General features: G+C 41.0%; 1 protein-coding gene across 1 annotated transcript in view; it reads left to right on the forward strand.

Moving 5' to 3' along the window:
- The window catches only part of QSER1 (glutamine and serine rich 1), a 40,369-nt gene that overhangs the window by 19,038 nt on the left and 5,061 nt on the right, over nt 1–16,270 (forward strand). The window contains exons 4-12 of the mRNA XM_083724456.1: nt 522–4,181; nt 5,363–5,634; nt 6,974–7,090; nt 8,556–8,689; nt 10,406–10,608; nt 12,753–12,890; nt 13,435–13,532; nt 13,964–14,116; nt 15,678–15,773. Of these exons, the coding sequence (XP_083580582.1) occupies nt 522–4,181; nt 5,363–5,634; nt 6,974–7,090; nt 8,556–8,689; nt 10,406–10,608; nt 12,753–12,890; nt 13,435–13,532; nt 13,964–14,116; nt 15,678–15,773 (4,871 nt within the window). The remainder of the gene's footprint in view (nt 1–521; nt 4,182–5,362; nt 5,635–6,973; nt 7,091–8,555; nt 8,690–10,405; nt 10,609–12,752; nt 12,891–13,434; nt 13,533–13,963; nt 14,117–15,677; nt 15,774–16,270) is intronic.

A 16,270-nucleotide genomic window follows, 5' to 3' on the forward strand; every position in this document is an offset into this window, starting at 1 on the left:
GGATAACTAAGACAGTACTGATTTCTCCAGAAAAGACTTTTAATTGGCTCATCAGTGGATCTGGTTTTTAAAAAAGGGCTTATTGCCACTGCACCACTTGAATATCCAGGGAAAGCATCAGATCAAGAAACAACCCCCACAGTGCTCCTGATCCAGAGTACAGTCTTACCAAAAACAGGCTCTATAACCTCTTTCAGATTGCCAGATTTATTGCACAGTAATATGTTAATCTTAATGCGGATTATGTTTAGTTTGCAGCCACTTGTTCCTGAATTGCCACCATATATACAAGCTTAGAAGTAGGATAACAGAGGCTACCCAAAACAAATTCCAGGAAGACAAATGATTTCACCATCCTCTTTTATATTATTAGAATATAATTTTTCTGGTTCCAAATGCAGTGGTTAAATAATTCTTATTAGGTCCAAGATGGGGGACAATGGTTACGTCTGTTCTTATTTCACTATTGAGTAGTCACTCCCCTTTTTTATCAGTGTCTTTTCCCCCCTTTTTTAAAACAGGCATGCATTCGTCAACCGAGCTTTTTGTTACTGGAGCCTTGCCAGCCTCTGGGACGTTTCCACCAACTTCAGCCTATCAGCATCCTAACACTTTCAGCAGTAGAAACTTTGCTGCTACTCCTTCTCTAACACTTCAAGATGCAACTTTCAGTCCAACATCAAATGGTCTTCTAAGTGCTCATGACCCTTTATTGCAGATCAAGACATCCCAGAGCACAGTTCCCACAGCGCTGGCCTTTGAGCGCCTGGGCGGTTCTGTGTTAAGTACCAGCATACCACCACAGTCTTCAACATATCGCTCTGCTCAAGAGTCTGCACCCCATCTCTTGCAGCCACAGTTCAGTTTGTTGCCTTCATCACTTGGAGGAGCTCAGCAGGCTCCACAAGTATATAGTTCACCTCTGTTTACTGGTTCCACTGCCTCAATTGAAAGAGCCCTGCAGCGAGAATGTAGTGTTATTAAGCACCATCAGCGGCCTTCGAGCACACAGTCTGTTCAGGCACAACTGACTGGTTCACAGCATTCCTTACAAAACTATTTATCAAGTGCAAGTGGAAATGATTTTCAGGATACATCCCGTCAGTCTTCCCTATCTTGTAGCCCAGTCGATGATTCTACTCAGGTGAGCAATGGGAGACCCCAGCAAAAGACCTCTCAAGTTTCAGTAGAACTTGCTCAGTCATACACATCAGCGATTCCATCACCTGGTTTTCCATCTGTTTCCACTGCAAAAGCAAAACACCTCTCTACGAAGCAGCCACCAAGATCAACAAAGACTCCTAAGCCACAAAGCATTGCCCCTACTGTACAGACACAAAGCTTTTCCAAAACTGCACAGAGCCAGAATTCTGTAATAGCAGGTCAAGCACAAATCTATTCCACAGCACAGCTTCCAAGCCTCTTGTCAGTAAGCCAATCACAAAACTATGTTTCAACGCAATCACAGAATGTGCCACCAGTCAGTCATGCACAGGTATTCTCAGCCATCAAGGTTGAGAAGCTGCCACCACTGTACAAAACACTTGCTTTTCCTGGGCAATCACAGGCAATTACTTCAGATAGCCAGACACTAAGCTATTCTTCTGATCAACAGGTATTAAGTTCAATTTCAAATGGCAGTTACTCTGGGCAAACGGATCTTTCTTCAGTCAGCCAATCTCAAAATTACTCTTCTAGTCATTCTCAGGGTTTGTCAACCATTAGCAGATCCCAAGGTAGCTATTCATCTCAATCACAGGTTTTGTCAGTGGTTAGTCCTTCAGAAACATATACAACAGGGCAACCTTTAACATTAACGTCGCCATCTCTTCCATATTCTTCTCCACATGTTCAGAACTTGTCAGCCTCGAGCCCTCCCCAAAACTATATTTCTTTACATTCTCAGGCACAAGAGCCATCTTCTCCGCAGTCTCAGAAGTTTTTGCCAGTTGTCCAGTCAACTTCTTTTGCAATGCCAGCTCATTCACAGGCATTGCAGAACAACAGATCTTCCTCAGATACTAAGTTATACATCAAAAGGGAATCTGACCCTAACTTATATCAAACGTGCAAGCAGGATGAACAGTTCCCAATGCAAGATATGCAGGCATTGCAACAGCAAACATCTTTGGATTCCTCCACTCAGAGGCTAACTGATGATGAAGTTAATGCTCAGGACACAAATTACAAAGTTTCCAAAGCAGATAATAGGTATTCTCAAAGTGTAATCAGGAGTAACTCTCGTCTTGAAGATCAAGTTGTTGGGCTTACTTTTCAGGGATCAAAAAAAGACGAAAGATTGGTTAGTTCTGTGGCACAGCTCACCCAGCAAATTGGCCATATCACTAACGTAGGAAGCCATGATATTAAAAAGGCAGCTAATTTATTGCCAACAACCCAAGTAAATGTAGATTCTAAAGAACTCAGCCAGCAGCATTCTCTTCTGCATAAAGTACATGAAGCGAAAGCATCAGAGCAACAGGGCCAAGTCATGAGCACACCACCACAGCTCCACAGTCAAGCCATAAGACATGGCCAGCAGCTGTGTTTGCCTGGTGCACAGGTACTTCTAGAATCTGCCTGTGATTTGCAAATGCTTCAGCAGTCAATACTACAATCTGGCTTGGGCCACACGAAAGGTTCTTCACAAGTCCAGCAGCGCCTTCAGGGTTCTCAGCAGGTGACTCACCCATTCCTTCACATAGATGGTCATATGATTCAGAGTAATGGAGGACATTCTCAGCAGCAGCTTCATTCTCAGAACTCTGAAGTTATGAAAATGAACATTTCTGAACCATCAAAGCCACTACAGCAACACCTGACATTGAAAGAGAATTTTGTGCGGCCAGATCATGAATCTAAGAATCAGTTTGTTTCCCTTAGTTCTGTATGTTTCCCAGAGTCTATGCTTCTCAACGATGAGCGGAATATACTGTCTAATGTGGAAGATATCTTGGCAGCGACAGCTGCAGCTTGTGTAGGAACAACGTCTGAATTTGCCAAATCTACGGCTAATGAAGAAAATATCCAGTCAGTTGAAAATGGGGAGAATTCTAAGTCTCAGTTCCAGGCAATGGATGTCAGACATGTGACTTCTAGCTTCAACAACTCATCAACTGTTGTTGGAAAGCCACTGAACATAAACAATGTTTCTTTAAATGGAGGCCAGGTTACACTAAACCTAACAGCAGTGCCTACAATGCAGCCAAAAATTAGGAGCCTTGAGCAACAACACCTTGAGACTCCTGATCACAGCATTCCTACTAGAGTTGCTACCTCAGAGCTTGAACAGAGGCATGAACAGGTTCCTGGCTTAGTTAAGCAGCAGTCTGGCATTGGTAATGAATGTGAAGATAAAAACGGTATTCATATGGATAGTACAATAAATGTAAAAGATATAGATCTTGTTTTAAGTGGTAGGGCTCGAAATGAGAGTGCTGCACCCCATGGTGTTTTTAACATGGAAAGTGACAACACTGTGACAGGAAGCAAAACTAAAGTTCCACTGCAGCCACTATCTATGCAACAGCCAGGTGATGAAAATGGCAGCAGAGCTGAAGGCAAGAGCCAAGATTTATCACAAGAGGAACTTCAGAAGCAAAAGGACAGGGGACAAAATCAGCTTAAAAATGCCAACGAAGATGGCATGCACCAGAAGCAATTGAAGCGAAGTGGACAGTGCAAACGTCAGAATTCAAGAGGAACTGATGCTGCCTTGCCATATTCCCCTGCTCCTGAAAGCTGCCATGAAACATACCAGCATCAAGAGAAAATGAGGCAAAAAATAAAAGAGGTGGAAGAAAAACAACCAGAAGTCAGAACAGGATTCATTGCATCTTTTTTAGATTTCTTAAAAGGTGGACCCAGGCAACAGTTTTCAGCTCCTGCTGTGCGTGTTCCTAGTCGTGTGCGGAGACCTGTTACCCCTGTTGTTAGAGCACCTTGTCCACATCCACTTTCAAAACCTCACATGGCAGCAGCAGCACCACCTTCTGCCTCACTTGAGAGCAGCACTGAATGTTCAAACAGAAAGGGTGATGAAGAACTGAAGAAAAATTCAGAAGCATTGCCATCGTTTTCTTCTGATGAAGATTCTGTAGGGGCTAACCAGGATCTTCAGAAGTGCATCACTTCTGCATTGTCAACTTTGGACGATGCTTCTGAGAAAAAGAAAAAATCAGGTAAAGATTATTTTGTTCACAATTGGATACGTGGATCTGGTTTTAAAATAACTTAAGTCAAAGATTCAAATGATTCGCTCTTGCTTATCCCAAATGCTGTAGACAGATATCTATATTTCACTGTTATTTAGGCAAAGCAGGATCCTGACAGGTGAAAATATACTTGGAAGTCAATTTAGCTTTCTTGAAAATGGTTGTAAGTGTTGTCACATTCCACTATTGGTATTGGGAAACAATGGTTTTCGCCCAGTGCTGTGCAAACAGTTCTACTTATGCAACAGTGCTTCCTCCCACCACACAACCCCAAACTCTGTTCTAGAGGATCCCCTACCCCTCTGGATAAGATTTCTCCATCACAGGGGCTGGAGAAGCCAGAAGAGGAAGGTATGTTTTTATGCACAGACGTCTGCAGTGTAAGCTGCATTGGATACAACCTATAGGCCTGATTTAATTTGGTTTGATATAAATTATTCTGAAAGCTTAAAAATGTTGTAATATGTTTATGTGACTTTACACAATCATTCTCTTCTTAAGGGTCATTTTAATGCCTAAGCTTCTTTTTATAAAAAAGTTTATTTTCCCTATTCACGGTGCATAAACAGTAACACAATGAGCCATATCCTATGCAGCACAAGATAAATAACTCAATATCTGTCCTTTTTATTAAGTAACTGTCCTTTTTATTTTAGGATGAATATTTTGTGTCCAAGTCTTACCTTTGAAAGTGTCTCCACAAAGCTAAGCACTTGATTATGTGTTAAGAGACAAATTCAACTTTGAAAAATCCCAGTCCACCTTAGGTTTACCGCAACACATTTATCATACATATTAAAAGATGGGTGTGGTCTTGTCTGTTTGCATTCCCTTTTAGCACTCTGAGGATCCAATTTCTTCCATATGTAGTTCAAAGCAGCAAACCTTTCAAATTTGAGGGTGTCTTGATTTCTTTGGGGGCATGGTGTGGAAGCTTCAGTCTTTTTCTGGTATGCTGCACTAATTTTTAATGAAAAGTAAATATGTTAGACATACAGTAGCCTAGGATTTCAGATAGGGGATCCTCCTAATGTCATCAGTGGAACTAGCATTTTGTTCTACTCAGTAACAATTTTTAAGTGGCTTACGATAAGCTGAAAAGAGTTGTTAATTGAAATATGAAAAAATGCTTGTTTTTTTTACTTCAGAAATCATCAAGACTGTATCTAATGCCACCACCAATACTGTCGTAAGGAAGGAATCTTCTGAAACAACTAGTTCTGTGGCAGATTCTCAGGTGAAAATGTGTTTGGTGCAACATGAGATGGGCAGAGTTCTTACAGAACACTTAGCAAAAACACAGGCAACTGCTGCAATAGAAGGATATATTGAGGACGACGACGGAGAAAGTGGAGGCGAGGGCGTGTACAGAGAACGTGATGAATTTGTAGTGAAGATTGAAGATATAGAATTACTAAAGGTAATCAATAATTTTGCTTTGAGCAATTTAAGAGAACACACTGATCAAAGAGTATTTCCTGCCATGTGTAATTTTATCTCCTTTTCTTGGTATCTTGTAACTTTGACATTTTTGGTACTTTACTGTAAATATGTACAAATCTTTTCTGATAACAAGGGACTAGTGTTTGTAAATGTATATGTATTACTTTTCAATCTTATGATTGCTTGTTACGTGGAGGCACAAATTGAGATCCTGCTAAAACATTGTTTAGGAAATTTAACTGGTTTTGCTTGATATCTAAGTTGATAGACCATGGTTTGAAATTGGCCATTAAACCAGAAGTGGAAACTATAGTTTCAGTGGGTTTGTGGTGATTAGTTTTGCGTGATGCCTGAGCTGACAGGCTATAGTTGTGCCCATCACTCTCTGAAAACAAGAAAACAACAGCCCACCCTCAATACAACTTGTTAACTCAGTATCATCTCTGGGGCAGATATGACAATTCTCAATTGTCATTTACTTGTATAGTGGTACCTCTGGTTGCGAACAGGATACATTTCAGAGGTCCAGCCATATCCTGAAGTTTTCGCAACCAGAGAGACCGCTTCTGCGCATGCGCGAGTGGTGAAACACTTCTGGGTTTGCTGCTTTCGCAACCTGGAGTTTACGCTACCGAAGGGTAACATAACCCGAGGTTCTGCTGTATTCAGATCTGCAGTAAATTCTGTTTGGTTGGGTTTGATCGTTCTGTATAATTTTACAGCATTTTCAAATGGCCTTATTAAAACATTAAATTGGGGGAGATGTGTGTGTGTTTATTTTATTTTATTGAATTTATATACCGCCCTATACCTGTAGGTCTCAGGACAGTTCACTGGAAAGATCACAAATATGAGATATTTCCATTTGCTGTTTTGTTATCACGACTTCAAAATAATCGAAGAGGGGCTTATGGTAGTGTGGTGCAGTGGATGGAGTGCTGGGTTTTCCCATGAGAAGTATTATGTTCATGTATACCAGGGGTGGCAAACCTGCTGTGGCCTATTAGATGCTGTTGCTTTCCCATTCCCATTGGCCCCAGCCAGCATAGTCAATAGGGATGATGGGAGTTGTAGTCTAGCAATATTTTGAGGGCCAAAGGTCTTAATTTATATGCTTGGGAAGGCCCACACCCTTCAGTTTGACCTTCAAGTGGCAATTGCAATCATCACAGTATGTGTTGAGAGCTGCTATTGAAAACATAAAATACTGTGTAAAATATACAAACTCATGAAGGTAGGGTGCAGTTGGAACTAATCACTTCAGCTGCATAAAACTAATTGAAATGGTTGCTTTTCTTTTCTTTTTTCCCTTGCAGGTTGCTTTAAAAACAGGGACGGAGCCTCCAGCCATCTGGAAGGTTCAAAAAGCTTTGTTGCAGAAGTTTGTTCCTGAAGTGCGAGATGGACAGAGAGAGTTCACAGCTACTAACAGTGTACGTACAAGGATTCCACATTAATCTTGGTACTCAGCAACAAAGAACCCTGTGGCATTGTAGTCACTATGATAATAGAAGTTCTTTCATAGACCACGGCTGGCAGAAAGGAGTGTTCCTGCTGCCACCTCCTCCTTCCCTTCCTAGGCATTCATTGCTTGCTCCACTCCTTGTTCATGGCAGCCATAACCTGCTGTGACATGCAAATCAGGTAATGTGTGGTTACTAACTGTAATAATCAGAAACTACTTGAAAGGCCACTGGGTCTTTTATTCCCCCACCGAAGGATCATTTCTAATTCTCCCAACTGTAAATGAGCACCTAATGCCTTAAGCTTCAGAAACATAGGCCAGGCACATTACATATTATGTGCCTTTGAGCTAAACTGGTGTGTTGAATTCTACCAAAACCTTCAGGCTAAAGGATGTGCTTATAAAAGAGTAACCTATTAGACATTATTTTTTACTTAGTGATGAATACATGATCTAAATTTTATATGCTGATTCTTTTAACTTGGAGTGTGTGATAAGCATAACTCTATTTATTTGGTTGCATCAAGACTTTTCACAAGTGAAAACTCTACCCATAGCATTGGAGGGGATCCCGAGGAACATCTAGTTCAACCCCCTGCAATGCAGGAATCTCAGCTAGATTATGCATGACAGATGGCCATCCAGTCTCTGCTTAAAAACCTCCAAAGGAGAAGAGTCCATAACCTCTTGTGGGAATCTGTTCCACTGTCCAACAGCTCTTACCATCAAAAATTTTGCTGATGTTTAGTCAGAATCTCCTAAATCCATTAGTTTGGGTCCTAGCCTCTGGAGCAGGAGGAAACAAGCTTGTTCCCTCTTTGGATATTTGAAGATGGCTATGATATCTTCTCTCACTCTCTTCTTTACCAGCTAAACCAGCTAAACATACCCATTTTCCTCAACCATTCCTCATATTGTATTTTTTTAATATTCTGAACCACCCTGATATCTAAAGTTGAAAGGTGGTATACAAATTTATTATAAATAAATAAAATAGGCATGGCTTCCAGACCCTTTATCATCTTGGTTGCCCTCCTGCATATGTTCTCGCTGGTCAATAGCCTGCTTAAATTGTGGTACCCAAAATTGGGACACAGTACTCCAGGTGAGGTCTGACCAAGACAGAATAGTGCCCTTGATCAGGACACTATATTTCTGTTGATACTGCCTAAAGTAGTGTTAGCTCTTTTTTTTTTTTTTTTTTTTTGCTGTGCATTATTACACTGCCTCTCTTGGGCTTAGTTCCCACCTACTTCAGCTCCCCCATGTTACATCCCAGCCCTTTCCTGGAGGACCCTCAGGAGGGATAGATGCCTTGTGCTCACACTTATATCTAGACCTAACCCATTATTTAAACTTAAATATAAATTATCCTGTACAAAACTGAGTGCAAGAATCTGCATGTACTATGTCTGCGTTTTTTCTCGTTGCAGTATCTTGGGTATTTTGGAGATGCAAAATCAAAGTACAAAAGAGTGTACGTGAAGTTTATAGAAAATACAAACAAGAAAGAGTACGTCAGAGTGTGTTCCAAGAGACCCAGAAATAAGCCTGTGCCGTCTGCAAGGTATTTTATTTTGATAAAATAAAGTGTCAAATAGAAAAGCTTTAACATTTGTAGATTTTAATAGAAATATTTTGTATTTTTTTACAGCAGACATCCATAATATTTATTTGTAGTTGCAACAAATAGAATAGACTGAAAACGTGGACTGGTTTGCGTAATTACACACTTTGGGCGTGCATGGTTCTCTTCCATGTATAAGAGGAGGAGGGAAAGTATTTTCGCTCACTTTTGACTAAACCATTGTTTCCCATTATGTACAAACTTTGGGAACTGAGGTTTAGGTAAAAGAGAATATGGAACTTTCACTCTCCTTGTGTACAATGGAGAACAGAATGAGAGCATCTTGTCTCTGAGTCCTGGAAGACCTGCTCCCTGCTTTACTAGCCTTTTTCCACCTGGTTTGCGAAGACTCTAGCTATGAAAGCTGAGGCTGCTGAACAGACTCTGGGGTTGGAGTATTGCTTTGGGATTTTTTTTGTTGCTGTTATTGCTACTAATTTTTGGATCTTATGGTTTATTATGGTTGGCTGCTTTTTGATGTGCTTTGTTTATTGTTTATGACTACTTATGTTTATAATTATGTGAATCTTTTCATGTTGTAAGCTGTCATACAACTGAATTGAATTACAAATTGAATTATAATGAGCACATGACCCTAAGACTCTCTGCAGCCCATTGGCAGTGCTCTAAATCATAGTTGTGTGATGTTGTTCATAGATATGTTTTTCCCCAGCCAATGGCGTCATTCTTTGGGTTTCCTCTTAGTTCCTTCTGTGGAGTTTGGTTGCTGTTAAATGAGAAGCGACATTCCTTATTTCTCCCATTCACAAAATTCTACTAGTTAGTCTTTCAGCAGCTAATGGTTGGGTGGGAGCAACCTGGCGTATGCATGAGTGAATTTGAACACATCAGATTACCAGCTAACAACACATTCAGAACCGGTGTGCTGTATCTAATCATGACCACTCACTTGCACAATGGAAACCTGCTTTGCAACAGGACTTCTTCCTCATCCAGTTCCTCTCACTGTGCTCTCAAAACCATCTGCTCCGCCCTTCTGGAGCAGATTTGTTTTGGGGGTGGGTGCAGAGTCCAGGGGGAGGACGAGAAGGAGAAGCCCTGTTGCATGAGCTGAAGAGGTCTGCCTGCTCACGTTGCAGTGGATCTTTCCCAGTAGTTAGATCATTTAACCAATTGTGCTTGTCTGCAGGTGAAAATGGAGTAAAAGTCCATAAAGGCATTAATGCAGAGAGAATAATAGAGGTTAAATTAATGAATAACCTAAATGAGGTTAATTCAGTTGATAAAGGTGAAACTCGTACTCGCAATAAAAAGGTAAAGGTAAAGGGACCCCTGACCACTAGGTCCAGTCGTGGCTGACTCTGGGCTTGCGGCGCTCATCTCGCTTTACTGGCCGAGGGAGCCGGCGTACAGCTTCCAGGTCATGTGGCCAGCATGACTAAGCCACTTCTGGCGAACCAGAGCAGCACACGGGCCAGAGCGGTACCCATTTACCTACTTGCACTTTGACGTGCTTTCGAACTGCTAGGTTGGCAGGAGCAGGGACCGAGCAACGGGAGCTCACGCTGTCGCGGGGATTTGAACCGTCAACCTTCTGATCGGCAAGCCCTAGGCTCTGTGGTTTAACCCACAGCGCCACCCGCGTCCCCGTACTCACAATAGTTCCTTTCATTTACTCTCGCTTTCCATTTGTAGGCCTGTCCATTGTAAGCCAAGCACTAGCATCAACAAATCTCCTGAGCCTCCAGCATCAAAAACTACACCTGCAACAACAAAAGTTTCTGTAGTGAAACCCAAAGCTAAGCAGCCAAAGATAAAGGCAGAACCACCACCAAAGAAACGGAAAACATGGAAAGAAGAATTGCCCCCTGCCCCTCAACTCCAGAGTGACGAGGAAGGTAAGTGCCACAATGTCAAAACTAGGTATTCTGATTATGCAATATCTTCAAAAAAAATTAATAAGCTTTGCACATTTCTCAGCAAAACTTGGTGGAGAGGTGCTAACTTGATAGGAAAACCTCATTCTTAATAAGTGTCCCGAAGAAGCTTGCTTTTAACCGAAACACATTGGACTTTATTTTGCAAAAACTATATTTTGTAAAGATTTATTACTGGTACCACTTTGAGGCTCAGCCTCTTTCATGACTTCTCTTGCTTTTGGGGCGGCTCTTCCTACCCGCTTTTAGTAGAATCATGGCGTCACAAAATGTTATTTTCCGTTTTGTTGCATGGTAATTGTGAACATTTCAAAGCCACCATTTGTGAAGAGGGCAACTTTTTTTATATTGCTTCATAACGTGGGATGAGTAGAGTCTTATGCAGACATTGACAGCACACATTTACTTTGCATGTGGAGGAGGGAACAGGGGCTGCACCTCTTGGGCCCAGTTCAACGTTACCAAATGTTTGCTTGTTGAGCTCAGTGTCTATCAAGGGATGCTTACATGCATACATGTATAAGCACCCCGCATGGTCGGGAAGCCCAATCACATGGAACGCCAGCACATTTGCAACGCTTTGCAGACAGCATGCTCAAGAACACATAGGCATCTAAGAGATGAGGCAGGCAGTGTTGGCTATAGGGTCGGTAACACTCTGTGGATTGGTTTGACCTTTGGCAATTTCTCCCAGTCTCCACTCCACTGTCCTTATTAGGAATGACTTCTTTGACATTTAATTTTAAGTGGCACTTGCAGTGTGTTTGGGCATTGGCATTGGTTAATTCTTCTGTAGCAGCCATGTTATTTTCAGATGTTTCATTTACCGTATTTTTCCCACTATAACACACAGGAGATTTTTTTCTCCTAAAAAGGAAGGGGAAATGTCTGTGCGTGTTATTGAGCGAATGTGTGGTCCCTGGAGCCAAATGGCGCGAGTGGAGGCCAAAAAAAGCAGGCAAAAATCAAATTGCGCGTCTCGGAGAAGGGAAACCTGAAAAGAGGGAGCGGCTGCTTTCCTGCATTCTGCCTCAGGGTCTTACTGCCCACCCTCCTCTGTTTCCTTGCTGTGTTTGCTCAAACAGAACAAAGAGCAGGGAAAGCCCCTCCCCTCCAGGCAAGCAGAGGGGAAAGCAGAGTGTCGTCTCTGTGCTCCGGTGCTGCTGAAAACATGCAGGAGGGAGGGAGAGAGAGAGAGAGAGAGAGAGAGAGAGAGAGAGAGAGAGAGAGCGCGAGCTGGCTGGCTGGCTTGGGTGGGTAGGTGAGGGAAAACTTTTGCCTTCCTTTCCTCCCTCCTGTTATACCCCTCTCCTGCATTCTTAGCCAGCTGCTTCTCTGCACACCCCTCTCGTGCTCCTTGTCTGTTCTGTGTTTTTCCTTCCCTCCCCACTTAAAATGTGGTTAAAAAGCATGGATCCACATGGATCCTCAGGATCTTTGCATTGGGTCAGCCCAAATTCACCATCAGATCACATAGCATGTCCATGGCTACAGCCTGCCCCCCAAAAATCACGCACCCACTGTTGCCTGGGGCTGCAATGGTACAAAAATGTGGTTAAAAAGCATGGATCCACAAGGATTCTCAGGATTTTTGCATTGGGTCACCCCAAATTCACCATCAGATCACATGTCTGTGGCCACAGCATGAAGCACAAAAATGATACATCCACTGTTTCATTCAGAATGTTTTTTCCCTTGTTTTCCTCCTCTAAAAACGATATGCGTGTTATGGTCAGGTGCGTGTTATAGAGCGAAAAATACGGTAGGTTTTCAAAGCAAAGGATGCTAATTTTCCAAAATGAAGAAAACATTTAAGCTTGAATTTGAATGCAGTATAATCATAAATAACTCCTCCTAAGCACTGTTTTTCAGCTTATAACTAATCCAGTAAGAATCCATATTTTGTTGTTCTTGTTTAAATTATTTGAAGCTTTTTTTCAACTGTTAAGGATCTTAACAGCTCAGTCCTTACTAAAATAATGCATATTAACCATCTGTATTTCTTTGAATGGTCACTAGAGGTCACCAGAATCGTAAAAATTTCTAGTCCTGTAAACAAAATGCAATTGGAACAATATATTTGTATTTCTGATACTGTATTTCAGACACTGCACCTCCAGCTCCTATTATTGCTCGTTTTTTGAACACCAGAGCTATGAAAGAAACATTTAGGAGCTACATGGAACTGCTTGTTAGTATTGCCTTGGATCCAGATACTATGCTGGCGTTGGAGAGGAGCAATGGTACAGTGTGTTCAACCTTTCACTTTGTGTAGCTTATTTCTGTTTCCCATATGATATCTTTGTTCTAGGAACGGATAAGACATCAGCTTAAGATCACAAGCATTTAGAGTTCAGGGGTCCCAAACGGTAGTCTGTAGATCACTGGTAGGGGCAGCCTTCTAGGGGGAGGGGCCACATGTCAATGGTGGGAGGGGCCAGTGGCAAAGGTGGGTGGGCAGATTTGACTCTTTGTATTGTAGGCTAATTCCAGTCATGCAAAAGTCAGGTTTCTATACACACATCCCTCAATCCTCCCATCTAGGCAAACGAAATCTTGCTTGTTTAGATTCTGCTTCAAACTGATTATCTAAGCTGTATACAGTAAACTCCAATATATAAAATACAAAATAGGTTGAAATATAGATTACAAATACAGATTAACTTGTTTGAGTCACCTGGGTATATTTTACTGAGCTTGTTCGTGATTCTTTTTCTTACCTCTTTCTGCTTCTGGCCAGTGCTTGCTTTGCTTTTAAGTGTCATACATTGTGTTCTGCTTTTTCAGATGAGCTGCTTTTGCCTCATATGAGAAAAATTGATGGCATGCTAAACGACAATAGAAAAAGGCTGCTGTCCAAATTGAGCTTGGAGCGTTCACTCAAGGTATCGATAGTAAAATGGTTTTATTAATTATTTACTGCTCTTACATTGCTTGAGGTCTTTTGGGAAGTGATGTCTAAATCATACAAAGCAAATAAAACAGCAGAGCAAATTCCTATTGGATTTCTTGTATATATTTTTATCCCTTCAGATAAAAATTGCCCAGCTATAATCCTGCATTTTCAGATGAAAGGGAGACTTCCTCTTAAACATCAGTTAGCATAATATGAAACCATATCTTACCTTAATTGGGTAAATCACCTGAACAGGATTAACTGAATGTATTTTTAAGAACTTGAATAACAGTAATTGCTCCTGCATTCTTTGAAAGACTTATTTTATCAAAGAATTATAATAAAATTTGTTGCTTATTAATTTGACGCAGTGGAATCCTTCACAGACTGTAAATTTATGCCTTTTTGCTCTCTTCTAAGGCGGCTTTGGAAAGCTTCCCTGAACTGACCGTAATCAATCGAGATTCTAAAACAAAAACTGGAGTGAGTGTAATTCCTAGAATCAAAATGAATGGCAAAGCTTATAACAAGAAAACACTGAGGATTTCGAAAGCAGCCTCAAAATTAGCACAGGTATGTGTGTTTTTTAAGTTTTTGGGGGTGGTTTGCTGCTATATTTTTAATGGAACACTAATATCCTTACTAGAATCATCTTCTTTATATGCATTATCTAAAATGTGGTACTAAACTTTATGCTTTCCAGTTGTGGATTTTCAAAAAGAACTTCATAAATTATTTAACTGTAGTTAAAAAAAAGTATTTGACTTGTTTCATTTCCTTTGATCATTATCCTTTGAAGCCCAGTAAGAAATTGTATTCTTAAAAAGGTAAATATGTTGAAGTAGAGAATAGAAAAGGGGCTCTCTAAATGAAAGATTTCACAACAGGAGGTATTAATTTCCCTTACGAATGAGCCGTTACACAAAAGTACTAACCTACCCCCCTTTTTTTATTTGGTCCTTTGGAGGCTGTAGACCTACATGTACCTACTCTGAGAGTAGGTAAGCCCCACTGAACTCAAATGGGACTTCTAAGATGATGTGCAGTCAGATTTACTGTAAGCATCTCTCTCTGATGGTTCCAGGTCTGCCATTATGGCTGATAATATTGACAGTTTTCTTTATGGCTTCCTTTGCACTTACCTTGTTGCCTTTTTAACCCCCTACATAGTAGCTTTCACATTTGACTTCAACCTGTATCAAAACATGTTAATGCTGTATGTAAGCAACTGCAGTGGTTCTCTGAATCTCTGTTCTAAATCTGTGCCTCTGCGAGCCCTAGACATTTAACTATCTGGCAAATATTTTCCCCACTGAACTGCTTTTGTTGAATGCCATCATAAGGTACCCAGGTGGAAATGATGGAAGACATTTCCTAAAAGGGTTTTTTTCATCAATATAGCAAACAGAAATAAGTAGTCTGCAATTTGCCTATCTGAAGCGGGAAAGAGAAAAATGTTAGGGAGATGGGGGAGTTGCTGCAGCAGCAAACTGAAGGCAGCTGCACAGTGATGTTTGGACAGAGGGAATTCAGTGCAAGGGGGTGAAATGCCTAAGAGAAAATAGAATCCGAGAGTGAACAAGAAACCAGCCATCACCTATTCATCCATTGTGATATCTGAGAAGCACATCAGAGGGAGGAGGACCCAGGCATCATCATCAGACAGGGTAAAACTTAAAGGGCATGAAATTGACATCCCAAGCCCTCTTAAGCTTTACTGGGCAGAATCGCAGGGTAGTGTTAGCTGGAACTAAACTGGGGCTCCCATTATAAACTGAGAAGGGTGAACTCCATTCACAGGAACTGGGTTATTTTTGCCAGTTCCCCTGTGTCCCGTGAAAAGCTGCTATGGAGGGTGGAACCGCCACTGGAACAATGTGGGAGGATGCACAGGGATTGCAGTGGGAAGGTGAAATAAAATGAGCAGTGCCTCCCTCAACCCCCTTTGCAAGAGTCTCTGCTGGATCTCAGTTCCATTTTCAAACTGAATGATTAATCCAGACCCAGGCCTTGTGTGGATGAATGTATTCACAAGTGCATATTATCTCTGAGTGGTTGGAATAATTATTGGTATCAATAAACTCATCAGTTCATAGTTAACTTCATGGCTAATAAAAACTATTTTTCTCTGCAGGAGTTTGCTGTAGATCCAGAAAAGATATCATTGTGCTCTTTATATCACTCACTCCATCATTACAAATACCACATGTTTCTGAGGTGTAAAGTTGAGGTCAGTTTTTATCAAGTTGATGATAGCCATTTTTTAGTTTTTTCTATCTGATTCTGTCACATTTATCTATAAATCTAGGAGTAGTTCATAAATTCTGAAATAATATAAATAAAAATGCTGTGGAAGTTATACTAGTTAAAATACTAAGATTTGTTGGTTACAGTAATATGGGGTTTTCAAGAGCTTTTGTGAGCAGGAAACGTTAAGGTTATTCTGAAAGCTTCTTAAGTCATTGAACAATTTCTGTGGATTGAAATGAATGCAGGTAGCTCAGACAAAAGGAAAACTTGCCAATTTTATTTATGGTATTTTGTTCCTTTAATACAGGGTTGCAATATAAAAACACACAAAAATACATACCATAATAACAAACAAAATCAGTACTCCCTGCCGCCACACACAGAGAGAGTTTAAAAGGCCATAGATTGTATAATTAGCCAAAGGCCTGAAAGAAGAGGAATGATTTTGCCTGGTGCCTAAAGATATATAATGAAGTG

The sequence above is a fragment of the Podarcis gaigeae genome, assembly GCF_964106915.1.
Source record: "Podarcis gaigeae genome assembly, chromosome: 1".
In the NCBI taxonomy this organism is placed as follows: domain Eukaryota; kingdom Metazoa; phylum Chordata; class Lepidosauria; order Squamata; family Lacertidae; genus Podarcis; species Podarcis gaigeae.